Source organism: Gopherus flavomarginatus, chromosome 7, assembly GCF_025201925.1.
Source record: "Gopherus flavomarginatus isolate rGopFla2 chromosome 7, rGopFla2.mat.asm, whole genome shotgun sequence".
Taxonomy (NCBI): Eukaryota; Metazoa; Chordata; order Testudines; family Testudinidae; genus Gopherus; species Gopherus flavomarginatus.
Window position 1 is genome coordinate 63,619,044 of NC_066623.1, and position 12,986 is coordinate 63,632,029.

General features: G+C 38.5%; 1 protein-coding gene across 1 annotated transcript in view; it reads left to right on the forward strand.

The window, feature by feature from the left end:
- HMCN1 (hemicentin 1) overlaps positions 1-11,409 on the forward strand; it is a 316,507-nt gene extending 305,098 nt beyond the window's left edge. Inside the window, exons 105-107 of the mRNA XM_050961493.1 lie at positions 4,585-4,704; positions 8,949-9,075; positions 10,083-11,409. Of these exons, the coding sequence (XP_050817450.1) occupies positions 4,585-4,704; positions 8,949-9,075; positions 10,083-10,449 (614 nt within the window). The 3' untranslated portion in view covers positions 10,450-11,409. The remainder of the gene's footprint in view (positions 1-4,584; positions 4,705-8,948; positions 9,076-10,082) is intronic.
- The last annotated feature ends 1,577 nt before the right edge of the window (positions 11,410-12,986 follow it).

Genomic DNA, 12,986 nt, shown 5'->3' on the forward strand with positions numbered 1-12,986 from the left:
AGAAAGGCCGAATTGCCCTTTCTCAGTATGTGGGAGTAAGGAGACATGGGTTTTCTTTGTGATTGGCCCACTCTGTGACTGTAGGCATGTCACCCGTGGCCTGATTTTCAGATGTGCTGAGCAACTACAGATTCCACTGAGGTCAATGGGAACTGCAGGTGATTTGCACCTCAGAAAACCAAGCCCTTTGCCCATCTACAGTTCAGCTGCCCAATCTGTGAAGTCCAAGGAAGAAGGGCAGGTGTTTTCAGCGTTACTGTTGTTTATTATTACAATTATTATAATTCTGCTCCCATGGAAATCAAAGACCCCTTAGCACATGTTGTTGACTGATTTATTTTAGGGCAATAGGATCGATCTCTTCATGTTTAGCAGTTAAGAGTTTCAGACATCTTTCTTAAGGCAATCTTTATTGGCAGTGGATGAGCACTACCCAAACCCTCTAATGTCTGCTGATCATTTTCACTGCAGCCTAGACAATAGGCAAGAAAGAAGGCTGGGGACTGGAATACACATCAGGGCCTCTCTTCTGCATGTTTTGTTCCTGTATCAGACAAACAAATAATAAATAAGGGCAGAACTGCATTGGGGAACAAGGGGACTGGGATGACCTTTAAGCAGACACTCATTTTAATTTTCAGAAAGAGAGTGAGCAGCATGACAACTAGCAAAGGACATGAAGAGAGATTTAATCTTTATCAAATATGCTGCTTTAAAGCCAGATGCTTTCACCCTTACTCCTTGGGTGTTCTTATTGACTTCAATGGGCTATTCAGTCATATTGCATAAGGTACTATTCATGGAAGTCTGGCCCTTACTATAACTTTTCTGAATGCATTTAATAGAGAAGTCCATGCTGCTTTAGATAATCTGCACATACTGCCATAGACGCTAATGATGCACATCATAGGCACAACATGCTCACAAGATAGCTACTAATCTCATGTACCATATTCTAGTCGCAGAAGACTTAATAATTAATGCTAACAAACATATGCTGCAGTCATGCAGACCTTAACCAAACTTGTACTGACTTCTGACAGTTTTCTAGTTAGCACCGTTTATTGTGGACACAACTATTTTAGTCAAAGATTTGGAATATGCATTCTCAGTCTAAAGATTTAAACTGATCTTTTGGGCCCTGATCCAGCTCCCATTGAAGTCAGCAGGAGATGGGAGATAGGGTCCATTGTAAAGGATCCAGTTCTTCAGGTAATATACTTAACAGTCATCTCAGTAGAACTGAAATTTAGATTTTTAAACTAATTTCTTCCACAGTCTAAGCTGGAAATGGTATAATACACGAGACTCCTTTCCCAAGAGAGGGAGAAAAGTTAAGATTTGGTGAAGATACACACCCTGAGAATTACAATTACAAATCTCTTTCACCATTTTGTGTTGAATTTTATGTAAAGAACGATGTGTGAGACAGAGGTGGGGAGTGGGAATGTGAATAGATATTCCTCCCAAGTGCAAGCCACACAAGGCCTGAGCTAGTGTAAGTTTAACTTGAGTAAGGACTTGCTACCTGAATAAGTGGAGGTTTTCAAGCAGTTTAAGGAATTAGAATTAAGGAAGGTCTGTGTCTAAATCCCCCAGCCCGCTTGGAAAATCTTAACCTGTTGCATTATTTTGGAGCTATAAAAAGTCTACAATGAGCATAGACTAATTTTCTGCCACAAGTACTCGTATTCTTTTTGCGGATACAGACTAACACGGCTGCTACTCTGAAACCTAATATTCTGACGGTCTTTCCAGATATTGAGCTTAAGTCCCACCTTGGCAAGGGAGGCAGAAACTTGTGAGGGAGGCTGTTGCACATCAGGAGGGATTCACCCTTTGGAAAGCTTTAAATTGGTACAGCAGCTCCCATAAGTGGAAGCTTCCACTGGCACTTGCTGAATCAGTGCATTTCCTGGGTACCCTGACTCAGTCCTCTCCCTACTGTCTGAGGAGGGTTTGACTGGCTGTAGGCCCTACAGCAGACCACGTGTTGTAGGCAATTTGCTCCATGGTATTCCCCTCTTTCTTCTCCCCAGACTCTACTTTCCAGCACTAAAAGCTAGCAGCCTGGCCTCTCCCTGTCGAATGTATAATACTCATGTTGAGAAAACATATCAGAGATGAGGGTGTGACAGGCTGGGTCCCAGAGACCCCCTTGGGACTGCCACCTGATGTGCTGCCATTTTCTCTGCCAGTTTGGGCCTCCAGAACCCTGCCTTGTTGAGCCAGACACGCTAGTCTGCTCTGAGCCAGACCCAGGGTCTGAACCATGTGCCCCAAAGCTGCAGACTTAACTGAAAACAAAGTGCTTTTGTCTCTAGCACCCAGACACCCAGCTTCCAATGGGATCCAAACCTCAAATAAATACATTTTACTCTGTATAAAGCTTATACAGGGTAAACTCATAAATTGTCTATAACGCTGATAGAGATACATGCACAGCGGTTTGCTCTCCCAGGTATTAATCACTCTGGGTTCAATAATAAGCAAAAGTGATTTTATTAATTATAACAAGTAGGATTTAAGTGGTTCCAAGTAATAACAGACAGAACAAAATAAGTTACAGGGTGGATAAAAATCAATAATTTTTTTTAAAAAAATCTAAAAAAAAATCAGATTTTTTTGTAAATTGGATTTTTTTTATAAAATGCTTTTTGAGGAAAAACCCTATCTAAAGATAGTTTTAATTAAAATACATTGTAGCTCAAAGATATCTCATCATGGAATAGGGATTATAAATTCTAATTCTAAAGTATGAGACAATATATTCATGTAAAGTTTAAGAAAAGTTTTGTAAATGAGTTCCAATAGTTCATGGATTAGGGATCCAATCTTATGGGGGTCCAAGGGCTTCTGAAGAGATTATAGAAGCCAATATTTTAAGTTTCTCATGCTGACCTGGCTGACATAGTCGATTTAATTTTTTTTAATTGCATTTCACTTATTTAGTTTAAAATAGTTTTAACAAAAACAAATCTGATTTTAAAAAGCTTGAATGTTTAACTAAATTAAAAAATTCTTAGCTTGTTTTGTTGAAATATTATATGTTTGCTGTTGAAGAAAAAAACCCAGAATACATAACGTTGTTTTAGTTAAATAAAACAATGTAAGTGTCTGTCTGGTGGCGTTCTCCTACTAATACAGCATGGCAATTATATCCTCCAGTATTGATTAACCTGTTGAATTGGAGATAGTTCACCTCCCAATAACTTCATAAATATCTGCTTCAATTACCTTGGGTAATGAAATAACCAAACAGTCATTCATTTTCTGATATAGCTGTAAAACTAATCTGAAAAATTTTCAAAATAAATCACTTCAAAATTGTATAGTGTGTACTTTCTAAAAATGAAACCTACATCTATCTCTGAGTTGTGAAGAATATGTATTAAGGTTATAACAATGAACAAAAATGCACTTTTGTGTAGAAATCCATGATTAAATCGAGTCTCTCTGACTAGTGATTTAAATCATGATTTAAATCAAATCCACCCTGGTAAGTTATCAAGCAAAATAAAACAAAAACACGCAAGTCTAAGCCTAATACATTAAGAAACTGATTACAGATAAATCTCACCGTCAGAGCTGTTCCAATAAGCTTCTTTCACAGACTAGACTCCTTTCTAGTCTGGTCCAATCCTTTCCCCTGGTACAGTTCTTGTTCCAGCTCAGGTGGTAGCTAGGGGATTTCTCATGACTGCAGCCCCTTTGTTCTGTTCCACCCCCTTATAAGCTTTGGCACAAGGCAGGAATCTTTTGTCTCTCGGGTCCCCACACCTCCTCCTAAATGGAAAAGCACCAGGTTTAAGATGCATTCCTGTACCAGGTGACATGGGCACACGTCCTGGGAGACCCCAAGCCTTCATTCTTCCTGGCCTGACTCACAGGAAGACTTGCAATTAATAGAGCCATTTACAACCAATTGTCCTAGTTGATGGGAGCCATCAAGATTCCAAACCTCCCAAAGTGTGGGACTTTGCATAATTACAATAGGACCTCAGGGGTATAGTTCATATTTCTAGTTTCAGATACAAGAATGATACATTTATACAAATTGAATGGCCACACTCAGTAGATTATAAGCTTTGTAATTATACCTTACAAGAGACCTTTTGCATGAAGCATATTCCAGTTACATTATATTCACACTCATCAGCATATATTCATAAAATCATACGGAATGCAATGTCTCAGAAGGATCCTCTGTGAGCTCATATATATATTTAATTATGATTATTAATCACTTAGGACTTGAGGTCAGACATGCAAAATGTCAGACCAAAAGTAAAAATTGAGAAAAAAATTATGAGCAACTGAATACATGTATTTTAAGTGGAAAAGATTTCTCAGACTTGCTAGATGGCCATTCCATGACACTACGAGATCCTGAAACTTCCCAAGCAGCTCAGAATGTGCACTGCATACAGATGGAGATTAATCACTCAAAGGTTTTTGTATTAGTGTACTGTTTGGGGAAGTTTCTGCACAGAGAGATCAGACTCGTCTGATCTGGTTAGCAAAAAGACAGAGATCAGTCTGCTTGAGTATTAGAACATTTATATTTTCATGCTTTTTTTGCAGATATTGATGAATGTGAAAACAGAGATGCCTGTCAGCATGAGTGTAGAAACACCTTAGGAAGTTATCAGTGTGTCTGTCCAACTGGTTATCATCTTATGCCCAATGGCAAAACATGCCAAGGTAAGTAAATATTTCTCCAGATCTGTGTGTGTGGGGAGAATACATAGATGGAGTATTTCTTTAATTTGTTTCCTATCAACAAACATGTGCCATTCTATTGCAACTGCAGATAGATATAGATTCAAGCCACAAAACTCAGGTCTAATTTTCAAACATCCCAAAATGCAGGGGCTCATAGTCTTGGGGATTTGGTTCAGTCCATTATAAAGCCATTTGTGAAATTCAGATATGGCTTCACATGTCACTATATCCCAGACTGGAGTTGTTTGGACCTGGGAGTTTGGCTCCATTTCTACTTGTGACCTTCGATGTGTCAACTAGTTGTATATCAGGCAATAACCCCTGAATTGAACAATTTTTAAATATGAGAGAAGAGACAAAGAAAGCAACTTAAAGAGTAGTGCTTTAGAGCACAGCATGGGGATGGGGGGATGGACACTCCTTTGGGCTTCTTTAGATTGGGTAAACCACCTCAGATAAAGTAAGACTTTGCTGAAAACTAGAAACAAACCTTTTCTAAACTACTCTATGTTTACTGTGAGAGTGGCAAAGCTAGGTCACAGACCAAGATGCTATGATGAAAACACAGGCCACTACGGGACTTGTCTCCTTCTCGCTTCAGAGCCTCCACTGGCCTCATCATCTGTTTGATTTGTACTTTTTGCCTATCTGGGCACAATTTTAAAATAAAAAATGGTGCTCATTAAGGAAACAATACAGGCCATTTCAAGGTTGATTTAAATCAAAGCTACTTAAATCACTGATTTTAATCATGATTTAAATCAACAAGCAGAAAACCTTCATTTAAATCATCAGCTTTAATCGTGTTTTGCTTTTGGACCTTTTGTTGTTTTCCTAAAGCAAGGCTGATTCTCATTGGTTGGTGATCATTAAAACATATTGATTTGCAATTAAATATAACCTTTGCACTAAATGTGGTACTTTTTTGCTAACCAGGAGGATATCTATACACATGTACTTAAGCAATTTTCTAACTTAATTTATTCAGATTCTTAATTTTTATAACATTAGAAAATGTTGAATGTTGCATTTCTTACTTACTAGCTCTGTTTGGATGGAAATTCAGAGTCAATTAAAATGCTTAAAAATATTTTTTTTATTAACTAGTACTACCTGAAATGTGCTGGATGCATAAAAACAGTTTATCAAAACATGGTTTTACATTTAATACTTCCTTTGTTTAATAAATCAGTTAGTTCAATTCACAGATAAAACTGATTGTTTATGGCCACCATGTCCTCCCAGATTTTGGAACTAGCAGATATCATCCTTTCATACCTAATTTTTTACTTATAGATTGGAAGAAGAAAACAAGCTTTCCTGCTTTTTCAACTCCCAGTTTCTTAACTTTGAATAAACTATTTGAATAAACTGAAATCAAGAAAATGTTCCCTGTACACAAGATGCTACTGCAGTCAACAGCTGGTTTAGCACTTCAAGGTGCTTAACCAGTGACTTCCCATCAGTTCAGCTGTGTCATTTTCTTTAAATTTTGGTAGCAAACATGTACTGCTTAATATTATATTTTCTACTTTAATAGATTATAATAAATTTAGACCGTACATAGAGTGTCATAATTTTAAATAAGTTTAAAAAATCAATTTTTTATCATCAACCCCGAGTCATATACTAAGCAACATGAGCCACTCTGGCTCCTGTCATACTTGTTCTGATGGGAGCAGAGCTAGAAATGCCTCAAGCAAGGTTGTAAATGGCTGAAGCACAGCCTGCCCTGATGGAGAGCTAAAGCAAGCCTATTTTACAAGATTTGCAGCTCACTCTTCAGATTCAAGAGGTTCAGGCAAGCACATGATCTTTTTTGGATACTTATCCAAGCTGATTCAGATGTCCCTCCATCACTAGAAAATACATAGGCATCAAATGTATCTGTGGGTACTGACCAGCGCATCTGGATGTTAAACACCAAAATGTTTGGCATTAAAATTTCACCTCACTAAATTCTTCATCCCAATAAGAAGCCATTAAATGCTGTGCTTACACTAAAGAACACTCTATATTTTCAATTACAAGCCATTAACTTTTTTTATTGCTATTGGTTATTTGAAAATATTGTTCAAATTCTTGAATTAAGCTCTGGAGAGAGGAAAACAGGAATCAGAAAATTAAAACCAGGTGGAATAAAAAAAACCCTTTCCCCTTTAAATTGGTTTTATGTTATACTGATTTAATACAGCTGTAGTAGAAAACCATTATTTCTTCATAAGGAAATCCTTTCTCATATATATTCCAATAGGAGTCTGTCATCTTTAAAGAGGCTAAAATATTTTTGTTACAAAACAGCTGCTGTTCCCTACAAGGGATGACATAAGAATTTCACACTTTCAAGTCTAAAATTGAACTCAAAACATGCAAAAAGGGTTTTATTTTGTTTGGGTTTTTTTGTTCTATGATGTATAAAGAAGACCTGAAAGAAGTTTCTTTCTAGTTATTTTTACCTTAGAAATATCAGGAGTGTCCAGGAAACCGCAGATAAACTCTCACAATTTAACTGAAGGGCTTGAGATGTTGAATCAATTGGAACTAAAAGGCATTTAAAAATACAAACCAAACAATAGAGTTTCAAACGGTCTGACAAAAATCTCCATCCACTTTCACTCTTGTGATGCCCATTTCACTGATCTTCCTGTCAGCAGCGTGGTTCAGGGGAAGACAAGATTTGAATTTCTATTGTAAATAACAAAGAGGAAAAAAGAAAACCCTGTTTTTCTTTTCCTTTTGGATAAACCCTTTCAGGCTTCTTTTAGAAGGGAAAAAAGGCAGAAGCCTAATTCCAGTTTAATCTTTGGAGGTCACATATAAGTGCTCTCAACATCCAACCCAGCTACAGCATTTGTCATTTCGATCCTCTTCTGCACTTACACTAAGGACAGTGTTGGGCAGTGTTGTAAAGAGGTCTTAACATATACAGAAATCAAGCATTTCATTTCTACACAGGGCCAGCAAAAGAGACAGAACTCTGGATCTGATTTATCCAGAACTGAGATTAGGAATGGTTGTAGTTTGGAGCCTGAATTTGGATTCAGATCCTAGTAATGCAGTTGACCCTTATTGTCTGAAATCCAAACTCCTCTGAATTTTGGGGTATTCAAAATGGAGATCTAACTTTGATGGTACTTCTGGTTACAGATGGTTTTAGCCAAAATACTGAGAGAGAGAGAGAGAGAGAGAGAGAGAGAGACTGTTTTTATGGTACTCCTTGCCCACTTGGAGCCAGCACATATTTGAAATATCCTGATAAAACGTTTTCCTGCACAAGGCTTCCAAAAAAGTGTTTTGAGCCTCTTAAGGCTCGGATATGTGGAGTGTAGTATCTATTTGATTAAAAACCCAAGAGACCTTTGTAGTTTGAGGTTTTTGCATTTAATATAAAGTTCACAAAATCAGTCCAGTTTCCTAAAAACCTATAAAAATGTGGGTTTTCCATTTAAAAAAACAACAACAAAAAACAGAGCCATTTTAAAAACAATTTTACTAAGTAAAAACAAGATGCAAATCTTTGCAGTTTCCCTGCATGGAATTTCACCACAGATATTGTGCAGTCTCTAGTTAATGGGCTTCATGGGTATAGCACAGATTGGCTGCATCAGATTGATGGTAAGTGGCAATATTAAACCAAGTGGTGATGCTCGGAAAACTGACTATGTAAACTATTGCACCTTCTTACTCTGTCAGTTAGCCCATGTGGTCCTTCCAATATGTCCCTAACCCTGACCACAACGTTTCACTGTTAGAAGTAGAACAGATTTCAAAACCAAACTAATCCTTAGCATGTCCTCAGCATCAGCCAAAAATGGTGCCCTCACAATTGATAATCCACCAAAGTCCCTGACAAGATTTTGTTTCAAGGACAATGACAATGTAGCTGCAGTTCAGATCGCAAGCTCTTTAGGGCAGGGACTCTCTCTCTCCTCTTTGTGTTTCCAGAGCAACTAGCACAACAGGGCCCTAGGCACTCGGCAATACAAACAACAACCATCAATGTGTATTACTGGGGTTACTAGTTCCACTAGATCTAATACTGAGGCAGAGTTCTAAGAATAGGAACATGAAACGTGAAGTGAGGAAGGCTAGTTTGCATGCAGACATATGGTACATACTGTAGTCTGGCAATATTTTAAGACAGTGATGTGCTTAGTTTTTCCTGTACCTGTGAAATTCACCTCAATACAAATAAATGATTATCTGAATCTTTTTACAATCAGATGTTGATGAGTGCCTTGAACAGAACATTCACTGTGGACCAAATCGCATGTGCTTTAACATGAGAGGAAGCTACCAGTGTATAGATACACCTTGTCCACCAAACTATCAGCGAGATCCTCTTTCTGGGTATGCTTTATTTGTTTGTTTGTTTGTTTTTTCAGTTTCTTTCTTCTCCCCAAACATTGGCCCTGATCCTGCAGTGTAATCTGCTAGCACAGAATCCCACTGACATCAGTACAGTTCTGCATTGGTGCAGAGATCCACACTAGTGGATTACAGTTATAGTCTCTGTACAAAGATTAGTCACTGGTGACAGTGATATATATGCATTGTTGCTTCATGTTATTGATAAATAATAGGATTAGACCTCAGTGGATTTACACAAAAGTTGTGACTTCTGGCTGCCATCATGGATCCAATATTACTAATGTTCGATTCAGTGAAAGCAAGGTCAGACTGTTTGAGTACCAACAGAATCTGTCACACAAATTTTCAAACCCTGCCATGAAAGATTTTGTTCAGATTCTTCCTGATTATTCAGTTTCCATCAGCAAACAGTGATGGAGCCTTTTTGCTCGTTGAAATTTTCTGGTTCTAGTTTATTTTTGGGCAGTGCTTAGATGCTTCTATTGATATTTTTAGAGCACTTCAAAATAGTTACTAATGCTTGAGAACAAACATCCCCACTGACTATCTTTTTTTTTTTTTTTTTTTTTTTTTGAATTTTGGAGGCAAAATTCTGTAACAGGTCATACACACCAAATGGAGAAGGAAGCCTAAATATGTTATAAGCTGTCCCAAACAAGGTGCTTTTTGCATTGTTTACGAGCTTGGTCACTAAAATGATGAGCTATTGATTATAGCAACCAAAACAAGATGTAATCTAGGATTTTTTTTAAAGCTATCAATATTTTTAGTACTTCTCTGTTGCTTCCAGGGCATTCTATTATCAGTGAAACTCAGTTGTGGTTTCAAAGGAACAAGATCAGGTTGGCTATGCTGAAGTAACTGTTTGTCATACGTGTGCAACGGAATTTGGCCTTTGCTGCATAATGCCCTAATTCTGTACTAAATATAGTGACCTGCATAATACCTTCTGTCTAGCTACTTCAAAGTATTGTTTTTATTCCTAGCTTCTGTCTCAAGAACTGCCAACCTAATGATTTGGAATGTGCCCTTAGCCCATATGCCTTGGAATACAAACTCGTTTCCCTGCCATTTGGAATAGCTGCCAATCAGGATTTAATTCGACTGGTTGTCTACACTCAAGATCGAGTGATGCATCCCAGAACAACTTTCCTAATGGTAGATGAGGACCCAACAATCCCATTTGCTCTCAGAGATGAAAATTTAAAAGGCATAGTGTTCACAACCAGGCCACTGCAAGTGCCAGAGACATACCGGATGAGAGTCAGAGCTTTGTCCTACAGCACTGATGGAAACATTGAATATCAGACGACATTCATTGTTTATATAGCTGTGTCTGCCTATCCATATTAAAAAGCACACTTCAACCAGTAATTGAAGTATTTTAACCATATTCATAAATGCCAGTGGGTATTACCACTTCCAGACTCACAGTACTGCCTCCTCTTAAAAACAGTTGCAAACTTTGCAATGTGAAAGTGGTGCTATGCTCTTTTCGTATGCTTTCCCTGAAGATGCCATTATTTCCATTATTCCAATTTAAAAAAAAATCCATGGTTCTAAGGAGCCTTTACCACTTGCTTTATTTATTACACTGGAGCAGTAACTTTCCACAGATGGTTCTGAAAATTCACCAGAACAAATCAGAAGTGCAAGGTGGAATTTTAGTGGTCAGAGTAGTAGACAAAAATCAGTCTAATTCTAAGAAGCTAAATGAGGACTAGATGTATTTCTGCATTTTTAAGGGTTGCTAAATGTTTTACAAATTTATCTGCTGAAAAATGATATTTTTCTTACCAAATACTTGATAGAAATAGGTTTGTATGTATGTTGTTTCATTTGGTCAAAAAGGAAAAATACCACTCGACATTCAAATGCTAAAATGGATGCCATACTGGTGCTTATTTTCACTTGGAAATTTTTGAATAGGAACCTGTGACATTCATGTGATTTCAGCTAGGCCATTACTGTTCTGAAGAAAAAATTACACAGCTACTTTCACCTTAGACAGCAGATATTTTAGTATACAAATCTTACTCTGACATTTTGGTATAACCCATTAATTTAGCTCCAAATCTTCCACATTCCACTACTGCTGGTTGGTTATTTTCAAAAATGGAACTTTTTCCCCAAAAAATCTAGCAAGTTTGGTTCAGCAAAATATTAGGTGTCAATACACTGTATTAAGGTGGTAACAAACTCTGGAAGTAATTTTGTCAAGATGTATTCTATTTTTATGAAATGTATATATGTGGTTTTCCCCCATGTGTATTTTCTATGCAATATCTTGAGTTTTTTATAACAACATTTTTACCAAAGAATAATGTTACATCAGAAATAATCAAATAAAGATTCACTTTTTCTTAACCTGTGAGATTACTGCAGAATTTTTCATAGAACAATTTACTTGCTATGAATTAGTCACACATCTCTAGTGTAACCCAGAAGCTGAAAGAAGAATTGACAATCTTTTGAATTTGTATAATTTGAAGGCAACCACATTGGGAGAGCCCTCAGCTCAGGAATTTTTTCCATGTCCCCCATTCATCAGTGAAGCCCAAATCTGGGACTCTTCAGGGACTATTAGTTCATACAGGGTTGATTGAGCAGGGGAGTGGATTTTTGCTACTGTTCCGCATAAGGGAAATTATTTTGTTATAACTTGGGTTTAATTGTAAATATGCCTAGAGGTTGCTAATAAACAATATTTTTCTATAGTTCACATACACGTAAAATCAGTGAAAGGTGCTAGATGGATAACACTAGTGCCTCAAATTTCTATCAGGTTTCAGAGTGGCAGCCGTGTTAGTCTGTATCACTAAAAACAACAAGGAGTCCTTGTGGCACCTTAGAGACTAACAAATTTATTTAGGCATAAGCTTTCATGGGATATAACCCACTTCATCAGAGGCATAGAGTGGAAAACACAGTAAGCAGGTATAAATATACAAGGACTCCTCAAAGGACTCCTCAAATTGCTATGTCATTTTATGTACAGAATAGAGCTGGTATGGCTAACAGCAATGCAAGCTTACCCCAAACCTCCCCACCACCGCACCTCAAGACCACCCACAAGATTCAGTGGTTGACCTCATGTTGCAGAAGTACCTAAAGTTCTCACCCAGACCTGGGCCCCTTTGTGCTAGGAGCTGTGCATGCACATAGCCTGCCCCAAAACATATCTTTAGAGAAGACTCACAAAAGGGTGGGAGAAATGGGGAACTGAGGCACAAAATGAGTGAGTAATTGGTCCAAAAATCATACATGGAATCTATGGCAGGGCTGGGAACTGAAGACAGTTCTGAGTGTTTTAAACCACAAGAGCATCGTTCCTACTGACACTAATCAGGACACTGTCCTAGCTAGGATTTCTTGTGATGGTGGCTTAGTGATGTAAAGAACCATCCACTAGGAACTGGACTAAGAACAGCTCATTTCGCACAGGCAGAGCCGTCCCATGCCTTGCGGGGGCTGTGCACTTCTAGGTGGCCCGATGCTGTCAGCAGGCGTCAGGACCATGCCACACACTCACAGGCCTGGGTGTTTGTTTATTTTTCTTGCCTGCATTCCCCCCTCCCTCCCCCCCCCCGCCCCCACACACACCGGGCTCAGTCTCGGTCTCTGTGGCAGCAAGCAACCAACCCCAGCCCACTCCACTCTGCCGGCTCCTGGCATTGCCTAGCACCACAGAGTCCTAGCATCCCCCAACCACTAGTGCCAGGGCAGGCTGATCCTGCCCTTCTGCCTCAGACGGACCCTTCCCTTTTCCGGCAGGCCCCTCCACGAGCACATGGGGTCCCCTAGCACAGATGAGTGCCAGCCAGTAGTGTCCATCCTCCCTTGCCCAGCACTGGTGTCCTGCCACTGCCCCACACATCCCCCTTCCACTG